We start from the raw sequence: 25,719 nt of genomic DNA on the forward strand, positions 1-25,719 counted from the left end.
TAATTTAAAAAGAATTTTAATTAAAAAAATAAGAAATATTCCATACAGCACATAGATACAAAAGTAGGTTATTGCAGCGTGAAGGGTTAGGGCTGTTAGAATTGCTGCTTTCATTGTTTTCCTAAGAAACTTATGGTGTAGGCCTCCCTCTCTCACTGGTTTCTTTCTGCAGTAAACCGGCCCTAGTCCCATATTCCTTCCCAATGTATTTAATATAGTAGGTAGCAGCCCTGCTGCAGGGAAATGGTGGGAGCCCAGTGTACTCTCTGGTAGGTGCTAAACGCCCGCAAGACAAATTGTTCCCTGCCGTGGGCTCCCTGGCAAGTTGTCTCCCCAGAGTCACCTGGAGCCCAGGCTTGGCACATATAATCATCCTCCTGAGGGGGCAGGCCCAGAGCCCCAGAACAGCCCTGGTCACCTGGCCGCCTCCAGGGCATACCCTAGTAGCATAAGAGGGGACAGTTAGTAGTAGCAACCAGACCACAGTGGATTCTGCCTCCATATTGCAAACCAAGCAAAGGCAATGGCTCATACACTCCCAAGCACTCACTTCCTAAGGCTCTTCCAGCTACAGTGTCAGGAAACAAACACACACACACACACACACACACACACACACACACACACACAGACAAGACCCACAGCTTTCACCTAAAGTCTTCACACAGGGAATAATGTGATTCATGAAATATTTAAAAGGCCCTAGGCAATAGAATTGTCTCTTGATTTTTTTTTTTCAAGTGTTTAACAGACAAGTGTAATTGCAAATGTTTGGAACATGAACACAGGCACACACACATACACACTCTAATTTGGAATTATGCAAAACAATATCATTATTCACTACAACCTGAAGCAAAGCTACTGCAATGGAATAATAAGTACCATATATGTACAAGTGAGAGGCCCCCAGGTCGGCTCTCATTTGGACAAGGGTGACCCACGTGGCCTAACCCTTTAAGGTCTGTTTAGAGGAAATGGCCTGGTGTGTTTTACATTTGTGAAGCTATTTAGCCTCCTGGTTTGACAAGATTTTTGAGAGGGGTGAAAATTAATTATAATTGCAGTATTGCTACAATAATTTAGTTGGCTAATTGCATTTCAGTGCAGAAACAGTCAAGGAAGATTTTCCTCCCCAGGTTATTCTCTGATGTGGCAGCATTTATTTTAAGAGTAATGAGATTTTTAAAAAGTCAAACCTTAAATATCATGGCTTCAGCAATCTGTCCTGCTTAAAGTTTAATGCAAAATGAGATAGCACCTCCGTGAGAGAAGTTCCACGTGAACATGGATCCAGTTTTCTCCAAGACTTGAAATGAGAACATATCTCTCCCCTGAAAACTACTCAAGGGATCTCTTTGACATTGTTTGGGGCTGATTTTTATTTGAGAGCACCAATGTTTGTGATTCTGTAGTGAGGGAGGCACTGATGAGGGTGGGTAGGAAGTTTTGAAAACTTAATACTGGAAGTCACTACATGAGGTATCTGTTGATGGAAGAGGTACCACAAGTATCGGAAGATTGAGAAAAAAAAGAGGAGTGAAAAACCTGGGCTGTTTTGGGATTTTTCTGGATCTCATTGTTTTCACACTGGCAGTTCTGAGTACATAACCTGCCCGTGGCTGTTTTGAGGGAAATGTGTCTAACTCTAAACCAGCAGTGAGCACTTACGATTAATAAACTCTTAGGAGACAGGCCCTGTCGCCTTAAAATCTTGAAGACTCTGCCCCAAGGCCTGATTCAAGCTACTTTTCTCAGGTGCTGAACCTGTCAGAGGCGTTTGAGCCAGGGCAACTCCGTCTTGAATGGGAGCTGGGTAAAATGAGGCTGAGACCTACTGGGCTGCATTCCCAGATGGCTAAGGCATTCTGAGTCACAGGATGAGACAGAAGGTCAGCACAAGATACAGGTCATAAAGACCTTCTGATAAAACAGGTTGCAGTAAAGAAGTTGGCTAAAACCCACCAAAACCAAGACGGCAACGAGAGTGACCTCTGGTTGTCCTCACTGCTATACTACCACCAGTGCCATGACAGTTTACAAATGCCATGGCAATGTCAGGAAGTTACCCTATATGATCTAAAAGGGGGAGGCATGAATAATCCACCCCTTGTTTAGCATATCATCAAGAAATAACCATAAAAATGGGCAACCAGCAGCCCTCAGAACTGCTTTGACTATGGGGTAGCCATTCTTTCATTCCTTTACTTTCTTAATAAACTTGCTTTCACTTTACTTTATGGACTTGCCCTGAATTCTTTCTTGCATGAGACACAAGAGCCCTCTCTTGGGGTCTGGATCGAGACCCCCTTCCCGTAACAAAATCACCAGACATCAAGCTCTTCTACAATCTAATAACTCAAGCTCAATTCAGTGAGCAAGTTTAGTACATTCTCCTCCTCCCCTTCTCTGCCATGTTCTCAGTGCAGCCACCATTTGTGTGTCTGAAAAGGAGGCTACGATGTGCTTTCTCAAATACTGCACATCAAAGCGGGCCTAACGGTATGGCATGGACTATTTCTTATGGCCTTCATCTGGATTCTAACTATATAGAGGGTCACTTTGCAGATCTACCCAGGGCTGCCCTTAAGGTTATACAGGTCATGCTCTGTACAACGGCAGCTGATCAGGGGCTGAGGAGGTTGAGCCCCCACCCTGCTTCACTTGCCAGCTGAGATCCCTGCTCAGGTTGTATCCCAGAGAAAGGGGTGCCTTTTCTGATTCACCTTTGGGCCAGTGGGGGGCCCTGAGTCATCCCTAACCCTCTCCCTCCCAGAAATTCCAAAATCTAATGTTCATCTCCTCATCTACAACACTGTTGATGTCCTTTTAAGGAAGAGAATATGCGCATGGCAAAGGTGAATTCATTTTGAAGATATGTTTTCTGCTCAGTGTGAAAGAAGAAGAAGAGAGATGGAGGGAAACAGAGAAAAGAGAAGGATAAAACAAATGGTGGAGAAGTTGGCCCTCTGCCTAATAAATTGTGGATTCATTGTCCGTCTCTGGACACAGCTGCAAAGGAGCAGAAAATCAATTTTTTCTATTACTCCACGGTGAGGAAGGAAAACCTATTTGTAAATTGAATTAAACCCCATAATAGCATGTCTGTGTATTTGTTGAGGACTAGAAAAATTAGCCACAGATACAACTACATAACCCAGCAATGTAACTAAAAATCAACACTCTCCCATTTCAAAGCTTCGTTGAGACATTTTCTTTTCCTTTTTTAAAGAAACACCCATGGCTAAATGTCACTAAGATTCTTCGGCATGCCAACACTTCAACACCTCAATAAGGACTCTGGAAAGGAAGGAACTCCAAAGCCCCATCTGGGTAGAGCGTGCTTCCAAATTCTTGCCTTTGCTAGTTGAGTATCAGTCAGTCAGTCAATAATGATTGGATACGAACTAGACCCCTCTAGCTGATGGTTTCTTCCCAAGTCGCAATCTGTGGTGCTAACTGTGGAATAAATCCCCTGTTTCTGTGTGGGCTAGATCTTGTTCACAGACACCCTAACCCATCCACTCAGTACTGAATAATCCTGCTACTGCAGTCAGTGAGGGTCCTGAAATTTCATTAGCAGTCTGCCCTCTAGCGGAGCAACACAGTACTTCAGATTTTCTAGGAATAGAAAAGATTTTTTTTTTTTCCTTTTCTTTCACGGCTTAAAATAATTCAAGTTTTCCAGATAGTGCAAGGTGAGGCAGTCATCTTCAGAAGTCAGCTTCCAGAGCTGAGGCAAACAAGGCTCACACGGATAGGTCCCCAGGTCAGAGTTAGAGGCAGATGGTGCTGAGGGGGGTGTCCCTGCAGAGACCTCAGGGACAGAGGTCCTTCTTCCATCCTTTGAACGCTCCAGAACCCTCCTTGGCCATAAGCATCAGTTCCCTACCCTCTTGTTATGCAAATAGGACCCACTTTAAGAGAAATCAGCATAACAGGGATGTTAAAAATCAGAGGCTTTTGTAATTTTTTGGCAAATTATTAACACAGAGGAGCCTTTCAAAAAGGTCCACGTTAAATTCTTAAAAAGGCAAAGATTCACAAGTTTTATAAAAAGACCACATCTTTGTGGCTGTTAATTTTAAGAGGAGAGTCTATTTTGTGATGTTGGCGGGATATTGGTAAGGCAGAAGATAATCTTGAGATCTGCTGTTTTGGGTTTCGCTTCTGTCTTTTTTAAAACGTCAGAACTTGGCTTGCTTCAGTTTGTCAATGTGGTAGCAGAGTTTCAGTGCGGGTCCCAGCTTCAGGCCCAGGTACTTCATGACCATGTCACTCTTCAACAACAGCAGAGCGTTGCCATCAATCTCCTGGTGGGATAGGATCAGAAGAAAGATAAACCCAGAAGATGGTCAGAGTCATCAAACAGTGGCTAACGTTAAGGTGTGGTCTGGGGATGTGCTCAGGGCATATGGATTGATTTAGGCAACATATCCTCTTGGTCCTGGGGCAAGGTCTTTTAAAATATTAAAGCAAACAAACACTGTGTTCTCCTCTCCCCATCATCTCCCTAGAGTCATTTGATACACGGGATGTTTCATATTCCTGCCCTCCCCTCATAGAAGGAATCAAACACAACCCCATGTGTGTTCCCAATATCCCACTTAGGAAGTTTATCTCCTCATCCAAACTTGGCTAAAGTGGCAAGAAGTGTCATCCATTAGACCCTGAAACTAGAGGGTCTTTCCATTCCAAACCTCCACCTATTGCCCTAATTTCTCATTTCTTTTCTTAGTAGGTCCACCTACCTTTAGCTGATAACAAAGCAACTCATTCCACCTATGGAGGATTTCAGGTGTGTTTAGCCCTGTCTATTCCACTAGATGGAATACACTAAAGAATGCACCTGCTGCATCTCAGGGTTCAGCACAAAGAACTACTAAGGGGACGAGCCAGTCCTTTGAGGTTTGGTCCCAGGGTTGCTGCCATTGGTCATTGAAAATGGTCACCCTCGAGAATGCATGCGGAGTTCATGAACCTAGCAAGGCTGGGCTTCCATGGTCACCTTTAGTGCCATTTTCAGGTCACTGGAGACAAAGGGTAGAAATTTGAGGTGCTCAGGCAGGGAGAAGAGACATAGTTACAGGACTCATATAACGGTGCCAGGGTCACCAGCTCTCTCATTCATCTGCCCAGCCAGCCAGTATTGATGGAGCACCCACTCCGTGTCACTCTCCATGTCTTTGGCAAAATGGCAGTGGGCAAGGCTTATCTGTGGGCCACTCCCAGGAGCCTCATTTTCTGCTGTCTTCTATTTCCCTCACCTCCTGGACTCCCACTGTCTCCTCCCACCCTGGAAGACAGCCAGACTCCTCCTGCCCAAATCTGTCCAAGCATAACCCACTCTGTGGTTCTTGGTCTCAAGGCCCCATTGTTAGGTGAGGTCAACATATGCCTAAGAAAAGGCGAGTGCTGTGTTAGATGAGAATCCTCCTCAGATTGGAGAGCATGATTTCTATGACAGAATCACCAAATAAAATGAGAAACAGGAAACAAAAATAATGGTCACTGTGGAAGGCAGAATAATGCCCCTTCCCCTCCATGCACAATGTCTGGATTCTAGTCCCCAAACCTGTGAATGTCAAGTTACACGGTGAAGGGGAATTAAGGTTGCAGATGGGATTAAGCTTGCTAATCAGCTGACTTTAAAGTAGGGAGATTATCCCGGATTATGGGGCCAGGTGGGTGGGGGGAGTGGCGGCTGTGTAATCACAAAGCTCCTTAAACGTGGAAGAGGACATCAGCAGTGAGAACCAGGGATGGCAGCCCGAGCAGCCAAACAGGCCTCAGCTTGATGTTACAGGCTTTAAAGATGATGGCAGGGGGACAGGAGCCAAGGACTGATGGTGGATCTAGAAGCCGGAAAAGACAACCAAGCGGATTCTCCCTAGAACCTCCAGAAGGAAAGGCAGCCTTGCTGGCTGAGCCCACTGAGACCCATGCCAGGCTCCTGACCCCCGGAGTGGTAAGACAGAGAATGTATATTGTGTGAGGCAACTATGTTGGTGGTAATCTGTTCTAGCACAATATAAAATGAGTACAGTGCCAGGCGCAGTGGCTCTTGCCTGTCATCCCAGCACTTTGGGATGAGACCAGCCTGACCAACATGGTGAAACCCAGTCTCTAGTAAAAATACAAAAATTAGCTGAGCGTGGTGGTGGGCGCCTGTAATCCCAGCTGCTCGGGAGGCTGAGGCACAAGAATTGCTTGAACTGGGGAGGGAGAGGCTGCAGTGAGCCGAGATTGAGATCGCACCACTGCATTCCAGCCTGGGCGACAGCGTGAGACTCCATCTCAAACAAAAACAAACAAAAACAAAATGCATATAGTAAGCCTGACAGGTAAATTATTGATTCTTATCTTTAAAAAAAATTTACCATCTCTATATTTTAGCATATCTCAAAATCACTATAATGCTATCTGCTCAGTGAAGGCTATCTGAGTCAGGAACCGTGCTGAACACCATTTGTGCATTTTCTTATTTAATCCTCGAAGTGGTTTACGAACAGGTGCTACTGCGGTTTGCCTGGCATGTCGTAGGTGTGCTGTGAATGCTTGTTGCATGCACAGACAGCTGGATGGGCAGGAAACAGGCACTCCTGACGAAGGCCAACATGAGAGAACAGATGGGGCAAATATTCCTTTAAAAACAAATTCAGTAGTCATTCCGCTCTGAGGAGCCTGTGGTTGTACCTGTCCCTCTCATCTCTGGCTCCCTTGAGGGTGCCCCTAGGGCTTAGTTTGGAGCGCCCCCACCCCCACCACCTCCCCTGGCAGCATCCCGCAGCTCCCTGGACCTCACTCTCCTTCCATGCCTGCTCCCCCAATCCCCTCCCAAGGTCAAACCCACCACTCGCATACGTGCTTTCTGAAGAGCTCCACGTGAGGCCCCAGAGCCTGCGGGTCAGCGTCCTTCACAAACCACACCACGTCCTCCACAGTCCAGGCGGAGGGGTTCCTGCTCCGTGGCCGCCTGGCATCCTGCACATCCTGAGAAGGGCTTGAGGCTGGATAGGGCACAGAGAGGGAGACCATGAGCCAGTGGGACAGGGCCTTGCACCTACCTGGTGCTGCCCACCCCCACCTAGCCTGGAAGGGGGGTCCTCAGTGCCCATGAGTCCAAGGAGCTGGCCCAAGTGACCTCCTGTCATAGGGAAAGGCTGTGAGTGGCAGCTCTATCAGCAGCCCAGAGCGCAGAAGGCCACTCCTAGATAAATTACCCTTCCCATGTATGCCAAAGCTCTCTGCTCTCCCAGGAGAGGAAGCACTAGACAGTGGATTCCCTTCAACAGGCTGGAATTCCCACCTGAGTTGGAGTTTTCAAGACTCTCCTGCTCAGTTCTTTCTCAGCGCGCCCAGGGCCTCCTGAGCCTGGGTACTTGGTGACCAGGGCAAGTGTGCTAAGATGAGTGTCCAAATGAGCCTCATCGCCTCAGTGAGGCCAGTGACTTGGGGTCCTTTCTGCCTCCATGGCCTTCACACTGAGAGGATAGAGGCATGGCAGAATCGAGGTGGCTTTTCGTTCTTGTTCATGGTCTCTGCAGAATGCAAGTCTGCCACAGCATCCTCAGAGCCATCACTGGTCACACATGCAGAAAGAAGAGGTCCCCTCACTCACTGCCCCAGGTACACACTGAGTCCTTGCACTGCCCTCTGGGGCTGTCAGAGCATTTGCCCGGGTCTCCCCCACTACACTGTGAACTCCCTGACCGCAAAGGGCCTAACCTATATCTGGTCCGTAGCTGGTCCCTGGGAAATGGTTGCATAGGGCATTTTCTCACGCAGCAGGTGAAAAGGCTCAGGACAGTGAAGGAGGAAGAGAGCAATGAGTTCAATGGCTGGCAATATTTAGGGTTGATTTTTTTGTGTGCGTATGTCCCCAACTAATTCATCCTCTTTCCCTAGAGCCAGCTCCTCTTCCTATCTCCCCCATTTTGGGAACCCACCTCTTCGTCCTCCCGTTTTTGTGCTTCCCACATTTAATTATTCTGAAGCTCTTGGGAGAATGCCTCTGATGCTGATGTCCTCCCTTCCACCCCTGCTGCCCCAGCCCCAGAGCCTGCCACCTAACCCCCTGCTGTGGGTTCCTAATGGGTATTTTTGGGCCATGCCTTTTTCTTCCTACTGCCTACAACTGCCGCTGCCTCACATTCTCCCTAAGACACACTCCCCATGGGTTCCCCTTACCAACACACTGAGTCCTCATTCTACCTCAAGGTCAAGGGCTCTCTTGGTCTTAATAATATTTTTCCTTCTTAATGGAGGGGGAGAAGAGCTTTGGTGCCAGAGAGACCTAGGGACAGATCCTGGAGCTGCCCCTTGCTGGTGATTGGACCAGGATGTAGCTCATCATGTGTGAAATGGCAGTGCATTCTACCTGGAGGGGCAGGTGTAAGGATGGAAATGGGATAGTGCCCTGCCCCGAGGCTGACCTATGTCAGGTGCTCCACCAAGGGCGGGAGCCTCCCTACCTTCCCTACATCCCTGTTCTCCTGTGCACCGCCTGTCTGTCTGGGTACACTTGTTGTGACCAACCGAATGTCTCCCCAACTTCCTTCCTCTGCCTGTGGCTGGTGCTTTGGCTTCAACCTAGAAGGCATTCACCCTCTCTCCTTCCCACTCACGTTCCACCTGATGCCTTTGTGAAAAGAAATGTTCTGTGCTTCCTGCAGCCTGCATGTCACCTTCCTACCCCTTTATTTTATTGTATTTTATTTATTTTTCGAGACAGAGTGTCACTCTTGTTGCCCAGGTTGGAGTGCAGTGGCGTGATTTCTGCTCACTACAACCTCCACCTCCTGGGTTCAAGTGATTCTCCTGCCTCAGCCTCCCGAGTAGCTGAGATTACAGGTGCCCACCATCACACCCAGCTAATTCCTATATTTTAGTAGAGACGGGGTTTCACCATGTTGGTCAGGCTGGTTGGGAACTCCTGACCTCAGGTGATCCACCCATCTTGGCCTCCCAAAGTGCTGGGTTTACAGGTGCGAGCCACAGCAGCCGGCCTCCTACCCCTTTATTCCTCCATCTTTATTTGTTCATCTATCTCTTAAGGTGCTTTCACATTCCACTTTGTAGTACAGTTATTTATGAACTTCTCTATAACCTCTAGTTAGATTTTAATTTCCTAAGGATTCCTCCCACTCACTCCGCAAACATTGATTGAGCACCTTTTCTGTACCAGGTGCTAGGTGAAGCGTTTGGTGAAAAATACAAATGTGATCCTCTCATGACAGGGGTTATAATCATTGACTCCTCCATGGCTCAGAGTACATATACAGTCACGCACCACCTAAGGACGGTGGTCCCACAAGATGATAATGATTCTAGTTCCTATCGCCTAGTGATTTGTGTTACAATTTTCTCCAGTATTCAGTACAGTAACATGCTGTACAGGTTTGTAGCCTAAAAGCAATAGGCTATACCACACCGCCTAGGTGTGTAGTAGACTATACCATCTAGGTTTGTGCAAGTACAACCTATGATTTTCACACAACATTGAAATCACTTAAGGATGCATTTCCCAGAATGTATCCCATTGAGTGATGCATGACTGTGTTTATAAATAGGGCTTGATAAATGTGAGACGAATCAATATACTCCGCAGACACAGTCTAGGTAACTTATACAAAAGCCTGTGTATGTAATCTTTACTTCTATTTTAAGGCTAGAAAAAAGTCAAGGCTCTGAACAACGAAGCAGCTTTCCTACAGAAGAATTCTAGTTAGAAGTTGAGAAGCCTTCACTTTATTTCCCTTCTTTAGATCTCAGGGCACAGTGGCTTTCTGCTGTCTCTGTCTCCTTCCTCCTTTTAATGTGCCTGAGACGTGCATGCTGCTCCATTAGCACTGAGGAAAATACAGCATCACATTTCTGCGTCTGTCCTAAACACATAATGGTTTGGCTGAGAATTGGATTGACTTTGAAATTTGCCCTGCCTCTTCCTTGTGGGACCTGGAAGGGTCCCATAAGGTGGTTTGGCACTGGGCATTTTTCTGGGAATCCGTTAATGTACCCTGGAGCCATCTGAATGCTGATCCATGCTTATTAAAGATGATTTCACTCCATTTAAAGACATCTGCACTCAACATGGGGACGAGGAATCACGGAAATCACATTGCCTTTGGATCCCGCCCCATCAGAACATTGGCGTTAATCAGGGTGATAATAGATGCTCTGATTACAAAGGCTGGAAGTCTTTAGTGCCAAGAATAATTTTAGAGTGATCAGAGCAGAGGTCAAATCTAATTTGCTGCATTTGACAGGAAGGGGGGAAAACCCAGACCAATTAACAGGATCATTCACAGGAACCTAGAGTCCTTTGAGCTAGGTCAGGGAAACACTTTCCCTTCAACCACAGTGTTGAAGGGCTGAGCCAGGTGGCTGGTTTGTCTTTAAAGAGGAGGCTCTCAGGACGATTGCTGTGGAGGGAAAGAGATAACTGAGATGGGAAAATGGGCTCTGTTCCTGGTACCTGGTGCTTGCTGTGGGCACTTTTCATTTTTCCAGGATGGAGCAGAGGCAGCAGGGGCCTGGCTCGGGCGTGTTTCTTACTGGGCCTTTTAGTCATACAAGACAGAGGGCAGCAGGCAGCCTAAGTCACACCTTGGGAGCTGCTCCTGATCCAAAGCACATAGATTCGCTTTAGAAAGGAAGAAAAATGGAACTTTCCAGTGGCAGGTTTGCAAAGCCTCACAGCGGTCTATGCTCACAAAAATAATAAATACACTAGCCACTCCCTCTCCAGCTGCGGCGAAGGTGTCAGGAAGACAGATGGGTGGAGCCTGGTGCAGCTGGGGCAGGCAGATGTGATAGATCAACAGTAAGACATGATGGATGTGGAAAAGTCTTGCTCCTAAGCAGACAGAGCATGCCAAGAAGCACTGGCCAGACACCTTTGTGAGCAGGCAGAGTTCTCCAGCGAGGAGGACATTGTGCTTGGTCTTGTCATTCCCTGGGGTCTGCCAGAGGCATGTGAAAAGTGAAACCCAGTTATGAATGGATTAAATATGCTTGTTTCTAAAGCTGAACTCACATTTACCAGAGCTAGGATGACTATCGGTCAGTGTTTCAAAGCAATCCCGATTTTCACAGCACAGGTACTTGCATACTCTCTGTGAATCTCCCTCTGCCTTACACATGCCAATGAGCACATCCATACGTACGTAATTTCCTTTCGCTCATTCATAATTCAGGAGAAACTCTTTAGCTAACAACAGAGTCATGTGGAGGAGCGGAATTAGCAGTGAGCTGGGAGTGAGGAACCCCTGCCACCCACCAGCCATGTGATCAACTCTCTGCTTCTCTGTTGTAAAATAAAAGGGCTTGATCTCTTGGGGGGACCGTAAACTAGTTCAACCGTTGTGGAAGTCAGTGTGGCGATTCCTCAGGGATCTAGAACTAGAAATACCATTTGACCCAGCCATCCCATTACTGGGTATATACCCAAAGGACTATAAATCATGCTGCTATAAAGACACATGCACATGTATGTTTATTGCGGCACTATTCACAATAGCAAAGACTTGGAACCAACCCAAATGTCCAACAACGATAGACTGGATTAAGAAAATGTGGCACATATACACCATGGAATACTATGCAGCCATAAAAAATGATGAGTTCATGTCCTTTGCAGGGACGTGGATGAAACTGGAAATCATCATTCTCAGTAAACTATCGCAAGGACAAAAAACCAAACACTGCATGTTCTCACTCATAGGTGGGAATTGAACAATGAGAACACATGGACACAGGAAGGGGAACATCACACTCCGGGGACTGTTGTGGGGTGGGGGGAGGGGGGAGGGATAGCATTAGGAGATACACCTAACGCTAAATGACGAGTTAATGGGTGCAGCACACCAACATGGCACATGATACATATGTAACAAACCTGCACATTGTGCACATGTACCCTAGAACTTAAAGTACAATTAAAAAAAAGGGGGGGAGCTTGATCTCTAAGCCCCTGCCAGCCCCTTATGACATTGTGTAACCCCTCCCACCTCAGGCTGTTCACACGAAGGGAGTCACTTCCTCCCACAGCTGAAGGCTACATCAGTGTGTCCACATGCAAAACACACCGAGTGCAGCCACAGCCAGGCTTCCCGTCCCTCCCGGGCTCTGATCATTCGCTACGGACCTCATTGTCTTCATCTATAAATTGTGAATATTATTTGCTGCTTCTTAAGAATATTTTAAGAATCAAAACAATGCGGCTCAGGGCTGGAGCCTGACCATAAGAATCTTAAAGACAGGAAGTTCATTGTCTCCAACAGGGACCCCTGTGTCCTCGGGCTACCTGTGAGCTGCCCAGGCCCTCTTGGTTTCTGTCAGCTGGAAGTGGGTTGGGAGGGCCGGGGCTGGCAAGGGGAAGGGGAGGGAGATCCGTTCTCAGCATCTCCAAGTGGCCTGCTCCCACTAGATGCATCCTTTCTAGATACAATGCCATACCAAATGTGTGACGTGCCCAGGCTAGCCCACGATTATGGCAAAATCACGTGGCTTGAAACAGTGCTGTTTTTCATTATTTCTGTTGCTCAGGTGGAGCGTAGCGGGGTGATCTCGGCTCACTGCAACCTCCACCTTCCAGGTTCAAGTGATTCTCCTGCCTCAGCCTCCCGAGTAGCTGGGATTAAAGGCAAGCGCCACTCACTCTATCTAGAGTTTTCAAGATGCCATGAGGTGAGAGAGATGAGAGGGAAGAGAGCCCACTCAATCCTTAGAGTTTAATCAGATTTTTCTTTTATTTATTTGAGACCAGCTGGCCTGCCTATGTGAGGAGACAGCATGTCTCTAGAAACAAGGAGAGACCATGGGCTTGAAGCCAAGCTGAGCTGAGCTAGATTCCTTCTTGGCCACCAGAAGACACTGTGACCTCCTAGCAAGCACTGTGACCTCTGCTGGGAAGCCTCCAGCCATCCCTCCTCCCTACTGACCCTCCCTGGTTGTCTTTCCTCCTGCTTATTCCAGCCAGCTCCACTCCTTCTTCTCTGGGAAGCCTTTCCAGACTCCTAAGGGTAGGCTCAGCCACTCCCTCCCCATCTGATTCTCCCACAGCATCCACACTTTTCCCTGACAGCAATCATCACAACTATAATGAAGTTAGTGTAATAATTTGTTGACATTTATCTCCCTGGAGTTGCAAACCCTCAGAGAACAGGGCCGGTGTCCATCTTGTTCACAGCTCTGTCCTCAGATGTAAGAAGAGCCCCTGGCACACTGTGCCCAGGAAGTCTCTGCTGGCTAGGACCAACCAAAACCTGAGTCTTAATTGCCTGCTCTATAAAACACCTCGTTGAGCTGTTGCAAGGATTAAATGGTATAATGTTGTAAAGCATTAAACAGGATTACTCATTAGGTAGTTGCTGTTCTTCTTATTATGATGACGTCATTCCATAAATGGCCAGTAGATTTGTTTTCCTAAATCCCAGGGCCACCAGCTCACTCCCCTGTTCAGAAATATCTGGTTTACAGTTACTGCAGAGCAAAGTCCCATCTGCTTGAAATGGATCCCAAACCTCCCAGCATGGTTTCCCTGGTGTCCCTGCACAAACCCTTTTTTTTTTTTTTTTGAGCTGAAGTCTCGCTTTGTCACCCAGGCTGGAGTGCAGTGGCATGATCTCGGCTCATTGCAACCTCCATCTCCTGGGTTCAAGCGACTCTCGAGCCTCAGCCTCCCGAGTAGCTGGGATTACAGGCACGTGCCACCACACCCAGCTAATTTTTGTATTTTTAGTGGGGACGGGGTTTCACCACGTTGACCGGGCTGGTCTTGAACTCCTGACCTCAGATGATCCGCCCACCTCTGCCTCCCAAAGTGCTGGGATTACAGGTGTGAGCCACTGCGTCTGACCTTTAATTAATTAATCAATCTCTTTAATTAATTAAACTCTTTAATTAATTAATTAATCTATTTAATTAATTGACCTCTTTAATTAATTAATTAACCTCTTTAATTAATTAAACTCTTTAATCAGCTCTTGCCATGCCTTTGTCCACTTCACCTCCTCACATAGAATGCTGTTCTCATTCTTCTTTTTCTAGCTAAATTGTCTCCATCCCTCACCCAATGCCAGGCCCTATCAAATAAAAATCCAACCACAGGAAGCACTTGGGTTGTAATAGCAATATCAGATTGACTTCGTTTCTTGATTCTGAATCTTGGACCTAGTTGTGGTTGGGAATTCTACAGTGTGTCTTGTTAAATGCCCAAGTCAGGAAGCTTTTGTCATCCAAAACCTCTTTATAGCTCTTGGTGATTATATCTTGGATGAAAGACAAGGAAGAGCTCTCAAACTTTCACCAGAGCATCAGCAGACACCAGGAAAATGTGCCCTGTGAACGCATCCCCTTGGAGCCCACTGGCAGCGGAGACAGACGTGATATATCACAACTGCAGGAAGCTAAAGGTAAGTACCGCCAGAGAGAGAAGGCCGAGGAGTTTGTCATGTCATCAATACCCACCCTTCTGCCTGCAGCCTCATGCAGTTTTCTGGCTTCGGTGGTTTTAAACCATTTTGATTAGTACCATGGGGAAAATGCCATTTCTAAGTCTCTTCCATGGTTTATGACTTGGGTCAAACTCTCTTAAAGCGGTATGGTTTTTTTGCTGATAACTGCTTTTTACTTGTGATGGAACTTCAGAGCAAGATTGAACAGTCATTTGGGTGGGAGGGTGGGGTGTGGGGGGACCCACAGCAGGCACCAGGCTGACAGCTAGGTGAGAAATGGGTGAGGACGCTGGGGGTTTCTCTCCCACTTTAACATCCTGCCACTCAAGTCAGCATGGTTTTTATCTCCATGGTTTCCAAACATTTTTAGTTGTGCAAATTTTGTTTAAGCAAAGCACATATAGAACCCCACTCTGCGAATGTGAAAAGGCCCTGCTTAAAGAGAGGGAGGGCACCTGGAGTCCTTTCTGCTCTTGTTCCATCTTCTCCATCTCTTAGAACCTTGAAAGCCATCAGGCATGATTTGAAAACCCCTGGGGTTGTTTTGAAAGACACAGGCTTTGGAGCCCATTGAAGTCAGATCCTGGCTTAACACTTGATTTACCTTCTCTTGAACCTCTTTTTCTTTATCTTTAACTCAAATATACAATACCTTTTTATAAATATTAAATTCTAAACATATAACATAATAAATCGGAAACTGTCTGGCCCCCTTGAGTGTAGGTCTTCAATAAATAACAGTTTGATACAGGCCTCAAGCCCCCCTTTGCCGGGGCTGTAGGGGGTTCAAATATGAATAAGAGACTTCACAAAGCTGAGGGTCTGTTCCCTTCTCTAGGATAGAGTGAGAACTATAGATGAGGAAACAAAGTGCCACGGGAGGGAAAAGGAGGGAGTGAGCATTTCTGATCAGAATTCCCATTGCCTACTCAGCGTTACTTTGCACTTCTTTCTCTGTAATAGCAGCCCTAATTTCCATCTGGAATCATGGTTGCTAGGAATGAAAACAACATTTCCCAGCATCCCTTGCAGCAAGTGGCCATGTGACTACATTTTGGTCAATGAAATGTAAGCAGAAACGGAAAGCTCTTTCACAGACACTGGTGCTATCCTTCCTTCCATCTTCTCCCCACCCACTTCCTCTGTCTCACTGCTGAGAATGTGCATGGCTGACTGGCTGTTTCTGGTACCTGCGGTTTTATTTAGCACCCTGAAGAAGGCACTGGTTAAAAGGAATCTTTGGGCTGGGCGGGGTGGCTCACGCCTGTGGTCCCAGCACTTTGGGAGGCCAAGGCAGGCAGATCACGAGGTCAGGAGATCAAGACCATCCTGGCTAACACTGTGAAACCCCATCGCTACTAAAAATACAAAAAAAAAAAAAAAAAAAAAAAATAGCCAGGAGTGGTGGCGGGCACCTATAGTCCCAGCTACCCAGGAGGCTGAGGCAGGAGAATGGCGTGAACCCAGGAGGCAGAGCTTGCAGCCTGGGCGACAGAGCAAGGCTCTGTCTCAAAAAAAAAAAAAAAAAAAAGGAATCTTCAGAGAATTAAAGTGTTAATAGACCTACAAAGGATGAATAATTTCATTTTTCTTCAGTGTATCACAAAGGCTCAACAGTGAACTTCAACTGATACATCATGTAGCAGCTTTTCTCCAAAGAGGTTAGGTGGCTTTGTGATTTTAAACATCCCACAGTCCCATGGTGGGGGTCCTGCTGATTATGGACAACTGGATTTCAGGGTCTCAGGCAAAATTCTCTCTAATATTTATTTTTATTTATTTATTTATTTATTTATTTATTTATTTATTTGAGACAGAGTCTAGCTTTGTTGCCCAGGCTGGAGTGCAGTGGCACAATCTCTGCTCACTGCAACTTCCACCTCCCGAGTTCAAGCGATTCTCTTGCCTCGGCCTCTCAAGTAGCTGGTATTACAGGCATGCACCACGACACCCAGCTAATCTTTGTTTTTTTAGTAGAGACGGGGTTTCACCATGTTGGTCAGGCTGGTCTCGAACTCCTGACTTCAAGTGATCCGCCCACCTTGGCCTCCCAAAGTGGTGGGATTGCAGGCATGAGCCATCATGCCTGGCTGGTTCTAATACTTCTAAGTTATTAAAAAGACAGCCAGGATTCAGGGTTCAGGTATTGATGTTCTTGGGATGAAAGGCAGCAGGCACTGGTGGACTCTGTTTCTCTGATCTCATCCCAGACCCTGAGAGGCAGAAGGGCCTGAGCTAGGGGGCCTCTCCTGGGGTGCAACCAGGCTCCAGCAGAGAGGCTTTCTGAGAGCTGGAGCCTGAGGAAGGGTCTGGGCTGCCCCCTCGGCCAGTTGTCTGGCAAGATTACTCAGACTGTCAGGGCCTGATTCCAGGATGATATGAGTTAGCTCTGTGTCCCCACCCAAATCTCACCTTGAATTGTAATAATCCCCATGTGTCAAGGATGGAGCCAGGTGGAGATAATTGAATCATGGGGTCGGTTTCCCCCATACTGTTTCTGTGGTAGCGAGGAAGTCTCAGGACATCTGATGGTCTTATAAAGGGGAGTTCCCTTGCACAAACCCTCTTACCTGTCACCATGTAAGACGTGCCTTTGCTTTCCCTTTGCCTTCTGCCATGATTGTGAGGCCTCCCCAGCCATGTGGAACTGTGAGTCCATTAAACCTCTTTCCTTTACAAGTTACCCAGTCTCGGGTATGTCTTTATTAGCAGAACAGACTCATACACAAGAGAACAAAAGGCTGGGATGGGGATGAAAGTGAAGGACAGGAGGACATCCTAGGGCTCAACTGGAAGGAGGTGTGAGGGGCTGGGGGATGGGAGCTATGCTGAGGCCCTCTGAAGAGCCCTGGATTCCCTGGCCCTGGGTCACCAGTTGGACTGAACAGGGCAGACTGTTTTTGAGTGAGTGATAGAAGTTCTCTCCAACTAAATCATGCCTCCCTTTTACTGCTGGAAATCTTGCATTTAAGACATAGGGCTGAGATTGCACCAATGTGAGTGGGAGAGAGAGTAAATACCTCCTTTTCAAAAAGTGGGACTCTGGGATTATGAGTCAATTCAATCAGCATGGTGTCCTGTGATCACCACCATGAGAAAAGGGGAATGGGGCTGAGGAGAAGAGGATGTCAGAAAGACATTTAAATGCCAGAGGGATATAAGGATGAGTGTTTCGACCAGAAGACAAAGGGACACCGTGAGGGCACAGACATGGTGCATGTTTATTGAACACCTACCACATGCCAGATATTATGCTAACACTGGGGACAAACCTATGAAATCAAGGCTGCCCCTGGTTTACTTTACAGTGTTGGTTCGTGAAAGATCTTGTCCCTTTCTCTTGTTCTTAGGAATCAGATGGAACAATGTTGCTCTCCTTTGGAAAATAGGGCTCTGTGCACTTAATCTGCCTGGCTCATGGCCCTGTGTGACAGTGTTGGAAAGTGGCCTGCAGGGCAACTCTACATTTGGCAAGAGCTGCCGTGGAGAGAGAATCTGTGCTCTACCCCTCAGAACACCTCTCTGGCAAGGGGCCCCTTCTCACCTCTCCATTCTTGGCCAAGGGAAGCTGGTCAGGGCCACGCTCATCTGGGTTGCATGAGGCTCTTGGAAGGGAATGTGTGGAGGGTCTTGATCATACAAAATAGCTCATGTGTTTGGCTTGCTGGGGTCACTGGTGGAAGGGTCCTAGGCTCAGGGGAGAAATGTGACTTGCCACAGAAGACAGAGCCTGCCCACTGAGGGGCTACAGGGTGGCAAGATGAAGACTCCCAGACTCCTTGGCCTGGGGCCTTCTTTCTTCAGCAGTTCTCAGCTGTGGAGCTGATGGGCTGTGATCTGTTAAGGGATGTGTTAAAAAGATCTATGCTGTAACTACTAACATTTATTGAGCTCTTATTACCTCCTAGGCCTTGTACTAAATGCATGTATGAACTCATTTAATCCTCCCAACAATCCTATGAGGCAGGTGCTGCCATTATTATTATGGCAATTTTATAGGTGAGGAAACTGAAGCACAGGTAAGTTAAGACTTGCAAGAGGTACACAGGAAGCAGCAGATCCAGCATCTCAGCCCAGGCTGTCTGGCTCAAGTCCCAGTGATTGTCCACTATGCTCTATGGCCTTTATGCACTATCAAAATACTGAAGCTTGAAAATGATTTTTTTAAACATCAATCAGAAGGGCCTTCAAGCTATTACTATAATCCTTTAGCCCTTATAGCGCTTTTGTAGATTGCATTCCAACAAGCTTTCTTTAGTGGACGAGACAGAAGTGGCATTACAACCAGCATTGGGGGAATTTTGCCTAACTCTGCTCCTGCTCGTGTATTTGTATCCTGAAAGTGACACCTCCTATGCAAGAGACAATTCTTTACCAAGGTCTGGTTCTCCTTTCTCCTGGGCAGAGCTAACCTACAGCTCCCAGAGTCCCTTATGGTTAAGTGTGGCAAAATGACCAGCTTTTGCCAATGAGATGTGAGTGGAAGTGATGAGCATCACTTTCAGATTGCAGGGAAGCACCTGTGCCTTCTCCATACCTTCATTCCCTTTCTATTCCCTGAATGCATGGTGCATGAAGGCTGTAGAGGGTGGCAGAGCCACAAAATAGATGGAGCCTGTATCCCTATATTGGGATGCATCCATGAATCAGGAACATTCACCTTCGGCTCTTGAGCAAAAATTTCTATGGTATTTGAGCTTGTAGATTTTGGAGTCTAAGTATCCTGTGGCCTATCCTACCCTAATACTTGATTTTCTTTGCCTATCAAAGGTTGAGTTTGGCTGTTTTTGAGAACCTCAAGATCTATGAAAGGACTTGTGGAAATTTCTGATCTCCCAGCAGTCCCATGTTTAAATAGCCACACTCCCCCTTCCCCAGACGCTGTGCCCCCTGCACAAGGGCAAGGGATGTTAAGTCAGTGGGAAGCTGATGCATGCATTACATTACCACATCTGTTTCCTTCAAGAGAAGTCACGTTTCTCTTGGGGCTGGAGGCTGGGGGCCTCAGCCCAGGTGCCAAGGGGCCACCAGAAGACATGGGGCTGGTGCGGGGACCACCAGCAGTGGCAGCAGGACCACCCCCAAGGTGGCTGTCTCCAGAGTTCTGCCTCTTGCAGTACAGCGAGGAGGAGGGGGGCAAGGAGCCCCTGTGGTTAAAGGTGGAGGCAGAGGTGTCCACGCCGTAGCGGTTCATGCCCACAGGGTTCACCAGGTACTCTTCGGTGGTGACTGTCTTGGCTAAGCAAGAAGGCAATACAGAGAAGCAGATATCAGAGAGCAGTTCAGGAAGCTATCAGACCCTCCGTCTTGGCAAACTCTGCCCTGCCAACATAGTCGCCAGTATCTGTGAGGATGGAGAGAGGAGAAATGAACCCCACAACATAATTCCAAATAGCATACCTGTCAGCAGGCTGAGAGCTGCCTTGCCCACAGGAGCATATCGTAATAGGAATTAGGAGGTGTGCTCCTTGGTGCTTAGAGGAAAATTGATATTTTGGCCATTGATGACTTAATAAGCCCAAATCAGGCCAGGTGCGGTGGCTCCCGCCTGTAATCCCTGAACTTTGGGAGGCCGAGGCAGGTGGATCACCTGAGGTCAGGAGTTCAAGACCAGCCTGGCCAACATGATGAAATTCCATCTGTACTAAAAATACAAAAAATTAGCCAGATGTGGTGGCAGGCACCTGTAATCCCAGCTACTCAGGAGGCTGAGGCAAGAGAATCGCTTGAACCTGGGAGGCGGAGGTTGCAGAGCAAAACTCCGTCTCAAAAAAAGAAAAAAAAAGAGTAAGCCCAGATCAAAGACTTTCTTCTGCAGTGGCTCTGCCCTCGCAGTCTCTGCTGGCTTCTCAGAATCTCCCTGTACTCCCTGCTGTTGCTCACCCACCAGCACAGCCCCCGTCACCTGGCTCAGGACTTCTGGGAGAGATCAAGCAAGAGTCACAGTGTCCCAGAGTCAGGAGAGACAACTGTGGCCTGGGTGGTGGCCCAGGTGCCACAGTGCTTTCTCCTCACACCTTTAGTCCTGATACACATGAGGGCAGCCATCCTCCGCCATGGCTAACAAGCAGGGATGCAAGTGCCGATCTGGACAGCCGCACGGTCCTCCCCAAACCCTTCGCAGGACAGCTAAAGAGCCAAGCTAAAGTGCAGGGGGAGGAGAGGACTTAGAAAGTCCGCCAACCTCATCATCAGTGCCTCTTAAGTAAACCAGGACTTACTGTACTTTTTTTTTGTTTGTTTTTCGAGATAGAGTTTTAATCAATAAGTCTGTCACCCAGGCTGGAGTGCAGTGGTGCGATCTCAGCTCACCGCAACCTCCACCTCTCCAGTTGAAGCGATTCTCTTGCCTCAGACTCCCGAGTAGCTGGAACCACCATGCCTGGCTAATTTTTGTATTTTTAGGGGAGATGGGGTTTCACCATGTTGGCCAGGCTGGTCTCAAACTCCTGACCTCAAGTGATCCATCTGCCTCGGCCTCCCAAAGTGCTGGGATTACAGTCCTATACTTTTAAAGCTCAACACTGAGCCTGTTGAACTCCCTGTGAGCTACACCTATGGCCGAATGGTGGGTGTTTTGTTTGTTTTATTATTTTTATGTGGAGTTTTTCTTTTGGGGGTTGGGGGAAGTCCAGAGAAATTATGATGATAGAAAGAAGGAAACTATTCTAGTCCCTCCCACTAGGACAAGATCATGTCTACCTATCCCCAGCAATAATTATCTGTATATTAGACACCATCAAAACAGATCTTGGTATGCCCAAAGAAAATGCAATCAGCAAAAAAATAAAAAATAACAACAAACAACAACAACAACAAAAAAAAAACCAATGGATCCTCCATGATTGGCAATGAAAAACAAATTTGAGGCCACAAGATCAAAATGTCTTCTCCATACATGGATTCTTCCACAACGTAGGTATTGAAGATTAAGACTTGATTTTATTAGGGGAGCTAGCAGATCTTCTCATAGTTGGGGATGGATGTGGAGCTTGACTAGAAATAAAAGTCTTTGAAGATGTGATACAGATAAGTAGTGGTTAGAGGTAAATTTGGAGCTGTAAATACTTCTGTTAAAGGAAGAAAGATCTCAAATGAATAACCTAATCTTCTATCATAAGACACTGGAAAAAAACTTAAAGCAAAGAAGGAAATAATAAAGATTTGAGCAAAAATTAATTCAATAGAGAATTTTAAAAAACAATAGAAGAAATCAATAAAACCAAAAGCTTGTTCTTTGGGAAAAACATCAACAAAATTGCAAGCCTTTAGCTACATTGACCAAAAAAAAAAAAAAAAAAAAAAAAACAAATAAAAAGTAAAGAGGGAAAGAGAGAAGATTCAAATTACTAGAATCAGAAATGAAAACCTGAAAGAGAGGAAATTACTACCAACCTTACAGAAATTGAAAAAGATTGAGAAATACAGATGCTTTTTGCTTACAGTAGGGTTATATCCCAATAAACTTATCATAAGTTAAAAATACCGTAAGTTGAAAATGCGTTTAGCATACATAATCTACCACACGTTATAGTTTAGCCTAGCTGACCTCAAACATGCTCAGAACACTTACATTAGCCTACAGCTGGACAAAATCATCTAACACAAAGCCAATTTTATGATATAGTATTGAATATCTCATGTAATTTACTGAATACTTACTGAAAGTGAAAAACAGAATTATTGTATAGATACCTGAAGCATGGTTTTCAGTGAATGTGTATCACTTTCACACCATCGTAAAGTGAAAAAATCATTGTCAAACCATCTTAAGTAGGGAACCATCTGTTCTATAAACAGTTGTATGCCGGTAAATTAGCTAACTTAGATAAAATGAACAAACCACTAAAACTGACTTAAGAAGAAAAAGACAATCTGAGTAGACCTGTAAGAAGTAAAAAGATTGAATCAGTAATCAGAAAACTACCCACAAAGAAAGCCCAAGCCTGGATAACTTCACGGTTGAATTCTATCAAACATTTAAAGAAAAAAATAATACTAATTCTTTACAAATTCTTCCAAAAAATAGAAGGGGGTGGAATACTTCCCAACTTCTATGGCAAATACTTCTACAAAGCCAGGATTACCCTTATACCAAAACCAGACAGACACATCATAAGAAAAATACAGACCAATATCTGGTATTCATATGGATCCAGAAATCCTCAGTGAAAAAACTGGCAAAACTGAACCTGGCAACATATAAAAAGATATATACACCATGACCAAGTACAATTTATTCCAGGAATGCAAGCCTGATTTAACATTCAAAAATCAATTAATGTAATACACCATATGGATAGAATAATAAAACAGAGATCACACAATCACCTCAACAGATGCAGATAAACATTTGACAAAATCCAATACCCTTTTATGATAAAATCACTCAACAAACTAGGGACAGAAGGGAATTTCCTCAATCTGACAAAAGGCATCTGCAAAAAACCTATAGGTAATATCATGACTAATGGTCAAAGACTGGATGCTGTCCCCGAAGATCAGGAACAAAAAGAGACGGTCCATTCCAGCTACTTCTATTAACATTGTACTAGAGGTTCCAGCCAGTGCAATTAGGTTAAGGAAAAGAAAAGCCATCTGGATTAGGAAGGAGGAAGTAAAACTATCTCTTATGTGTACAAAATCCTAAGGAATCTACTTAAAAGACTGTTGGAACTAGTAAGTACTTCAGCAAGGTTGTAGGATACAAGATCAATGTGCAAAAATCAATTGTATTTCTACAAATTTGCAATTAACAATTAGAAAATAAAATTGAGAATAATTCCATTTATAATAGCATGAAAAAGAATAAAATAAAATAGGAATAACTTTAACAAAAGTTCAAACATACTCTGAAAACTACAAAACATTGTTGAAAGAAATTAAAGAAGATATAACTAAATGGAAAAAAAAATCTCATGTTCATAGGTCAGAAGGCTTATTTTTAGGGTGGCAATTCCCCTCAAATTGATCTACAGATTCAGCACAATCCCTGTCAGAATCTTCACTGATTTATTTGTAGAAAATAACGAGCTAATTCCAGAACTCATATGGAATTGCAAGGGACACAGAATAGCCAAAGCCATCATGAAAAACAAAAACAAAGTAGAAGGCTCACACTTCCTGATTCCAAATTTAGTACAAAGCAACAATAATCAAGACAATGTGGGAGGTCATCATGTTAAATGAAATAAGCCAGGCACAGAAAGACAAATATCACATGTTCTCACCCATATGTGGGAGCTAAAAAAGTGGATCTCATGAAGATAGGGAGTAGATTGGTGGTTACCAGAGGCCAGAAGGGCAGAGGTCAGTGAGGATGAAGAGAAGTTGATTAAAGGTACAAATATATGGTTTTATAGAAGAAATAAGACTTAGAGTTTGAGAAATCACTTGAGTGACTATAGTTTACGACAATCTATTAAATATTTGAAAATAGCTAGAAGAGAATAATTCAAATGGTTCTACCATAAAGACAAATATTTAAGGTGATGGATATCCCAAGTACACTGATTTGATCTTTACAAACTATATGAATGTAACAAAACTACATACATCTCTTATGCATTGATTTAAAATTTTTTTTTAAATAAATAAATAAAGCCAATGTCATTGGAGAGGGAATAAAAGATAGAGTGGTTCTGGCATTTGGATAGGTATACAGATCAATGAAATAGAATTCAGAGTCCAGAAGTAAATCCATGTGTATATGTTCAGCTGATTTCCACAAGAGTGCCAAGAACATTCAATGGAAGAAAGGATAGTCTTTTCAACAAATGGTGCTGGGACAACTGGATATCCACATGTAAAAGACTAAAGGAAAACCCTTACACCATATACAAAAATTAACTCAAAATGAATAAAAAATGTAAATGTAAGAGCAAAAAATTATAAAACTCTTAGAAAGAAACATATGGCGTAAATGTTTGTGACCTCGGATTTGGCAAAATATTCTTAGATTTGACACCAAGAGCACAAGCAATAAAATAATAAAATAAATTAGACTTCATCAAAATTAAAAACTTTTGCACGTTTGCACTGGGCACGGTGGCTCATGCCTGTAATCCCATCACTCTGGGAGGCAGAGGTGGGTGGATCACACGAGGAGCTCGAGACGAGCTTGGCCAACATAGTGAAACCCCATCTCTACTAAAAATACAAAAATTAACTGGGCATTGTGATGCGAGTCTGTAATCCCAGCTGCTTGGGAGGCTGAGGTACGAGAATTGCTTGAACCTGGGAGGCAGAGGTTGCAGTGAGCCGAGATCGCGCCACTGCACTCCAGCCTGGGCAACGGAGCAAGACCCAGTCTCAAAAAAAAAAAAAAAAAAAGACACCATCAAGAAAGTGAAAAGACAACTCACAAACTGGGGGAACATACCTGCAAATTATATACTTGATAAGGGACTTGTATATCTTGTAAAAGGGACTAGACTTATACAACCAACCTGTGTAAGGGACTAGATTGTATTAAGAATTATTCTAGCTCAGCTGGGCACGGTGGCTCACGCCTGTAATTCCTGCACCTTGGGAGGCCAAGGCGGGCGGATCATGAGGTCAGGAGATCAAGACCATCCTGGCTAACACGGTGAAAACCCATCTCTACTAAAAATACAAAAAATTAGCCAGGCATGGTGGCAGGTGCCTGTAGTCCCAGCTACTCGGGAGGCTGAGGCAGGAGAATGGCGTGAACTCGGGAGGTGGAGCTTGCAGTGAGCTGAGATCGTGCCACTGCACTCCAGCCTGGGCAACAGAGTGAGATTCCATCTCAAAAAAAAAAAAAAAAAAAAAAAAGAATTATTCTAGCTCAATAAAAAGACAACCCGATTTTAAAATGGATAAAGGACTTGAATAAACATTTCTTTAAAAAGATATACAAATAGCCAGTAGGCACATCAAAGCTGATCCACATCATGAGTCAAATCAAATCGAAACCACAATGAGTCACCACTTCACACCCACTAGGAAGATGATAATCAAAGAGTCAGATAACAAGTGTTGGTGATACCGTAGAGAAATTAGAACCCCCACACCCTGCTGGTAGGAATAGAAAATGGTGCAGCCACTTTGGGAAACAGCCTGGTACTTCCTCAAATGCTTAAAGTAGAATTACCATAAGAACCAGCAATTATACTCCTAGGTATGTACTAAAAAGAAATGAAAACAAATGTCTACATAAAAATCTGTATATGAATGTTTACAGCAGCCCTATTCATAATAGCTAAAAAGTGGAAGAAACTCAAGTGGCTATCAACGAATA

At 45.2% G+C, this 25,719-nt stretch overlaps 1 protein-coding gene and 1 long non-coding RNA gene across 4 annotated transcripts in view; one reads left to right on the plus strand and one right to left on the minus strand.

The window, feature by feature from the left end:
* Positions 1–1,144: 1,144 nt before the first annotated feature.
* The window catches only part of SCML4 (Scm polycomb group protein like 4), a 121,387-nt gene continuing 96,812 nt past the window's right edge, over positions 1,145–25,719 (minus strand). For 2 of the 3 annotated variants that reach the window (XM_003278921.4, XM_003278920.4), the window contains 3 exons: positions 19,407–19,697; positions 6,865–7,010; positions 1,145–4,313 (listed from right to left, as the gene is read on the minus strand). In XM_003278921.4, coding sequence (XP_003278969.1) covers positions 4,188–4,313; positions 6,865–7,010; positions 19,407–19,697 — 563 coding nt within the window. In that variant the 3' untranslated portion in view covers positions 1,145–4,187. The remainder of the gene's footprint in view (positions 4,314–6,864; positions 7,011–19,406; positions 19,698–25,719) is intronic. The other variant, XM_012505926.2, reaches the window with a different exon arrangement.
* On the plus strand, positions 5,750–13,365 carry LOC105739566. The gene is made up of 2 exons (XR_001115493.2): positions 5,750–5,968; positions 12,770–13,365. It is a non-coding gene; the product is annotated as an uncharacterized LOC105739566 (long non-coding RNA).

Source organism: Nomascus leucogenys, chromosome 3, assembly GCF_006542625.1.
Source record: "Nomascus leucogenys isolate Asia chromosome 3, Asia_NLE_v1, whole genome shotgun sequence".
Classification (NCBI taxonomy): domain Eukaryota; kingdom Metazoa; phylum Chordata; class Mammalia; order Primates; family Hylobatidae; genus Nomascus; species Nomascus leucogenys.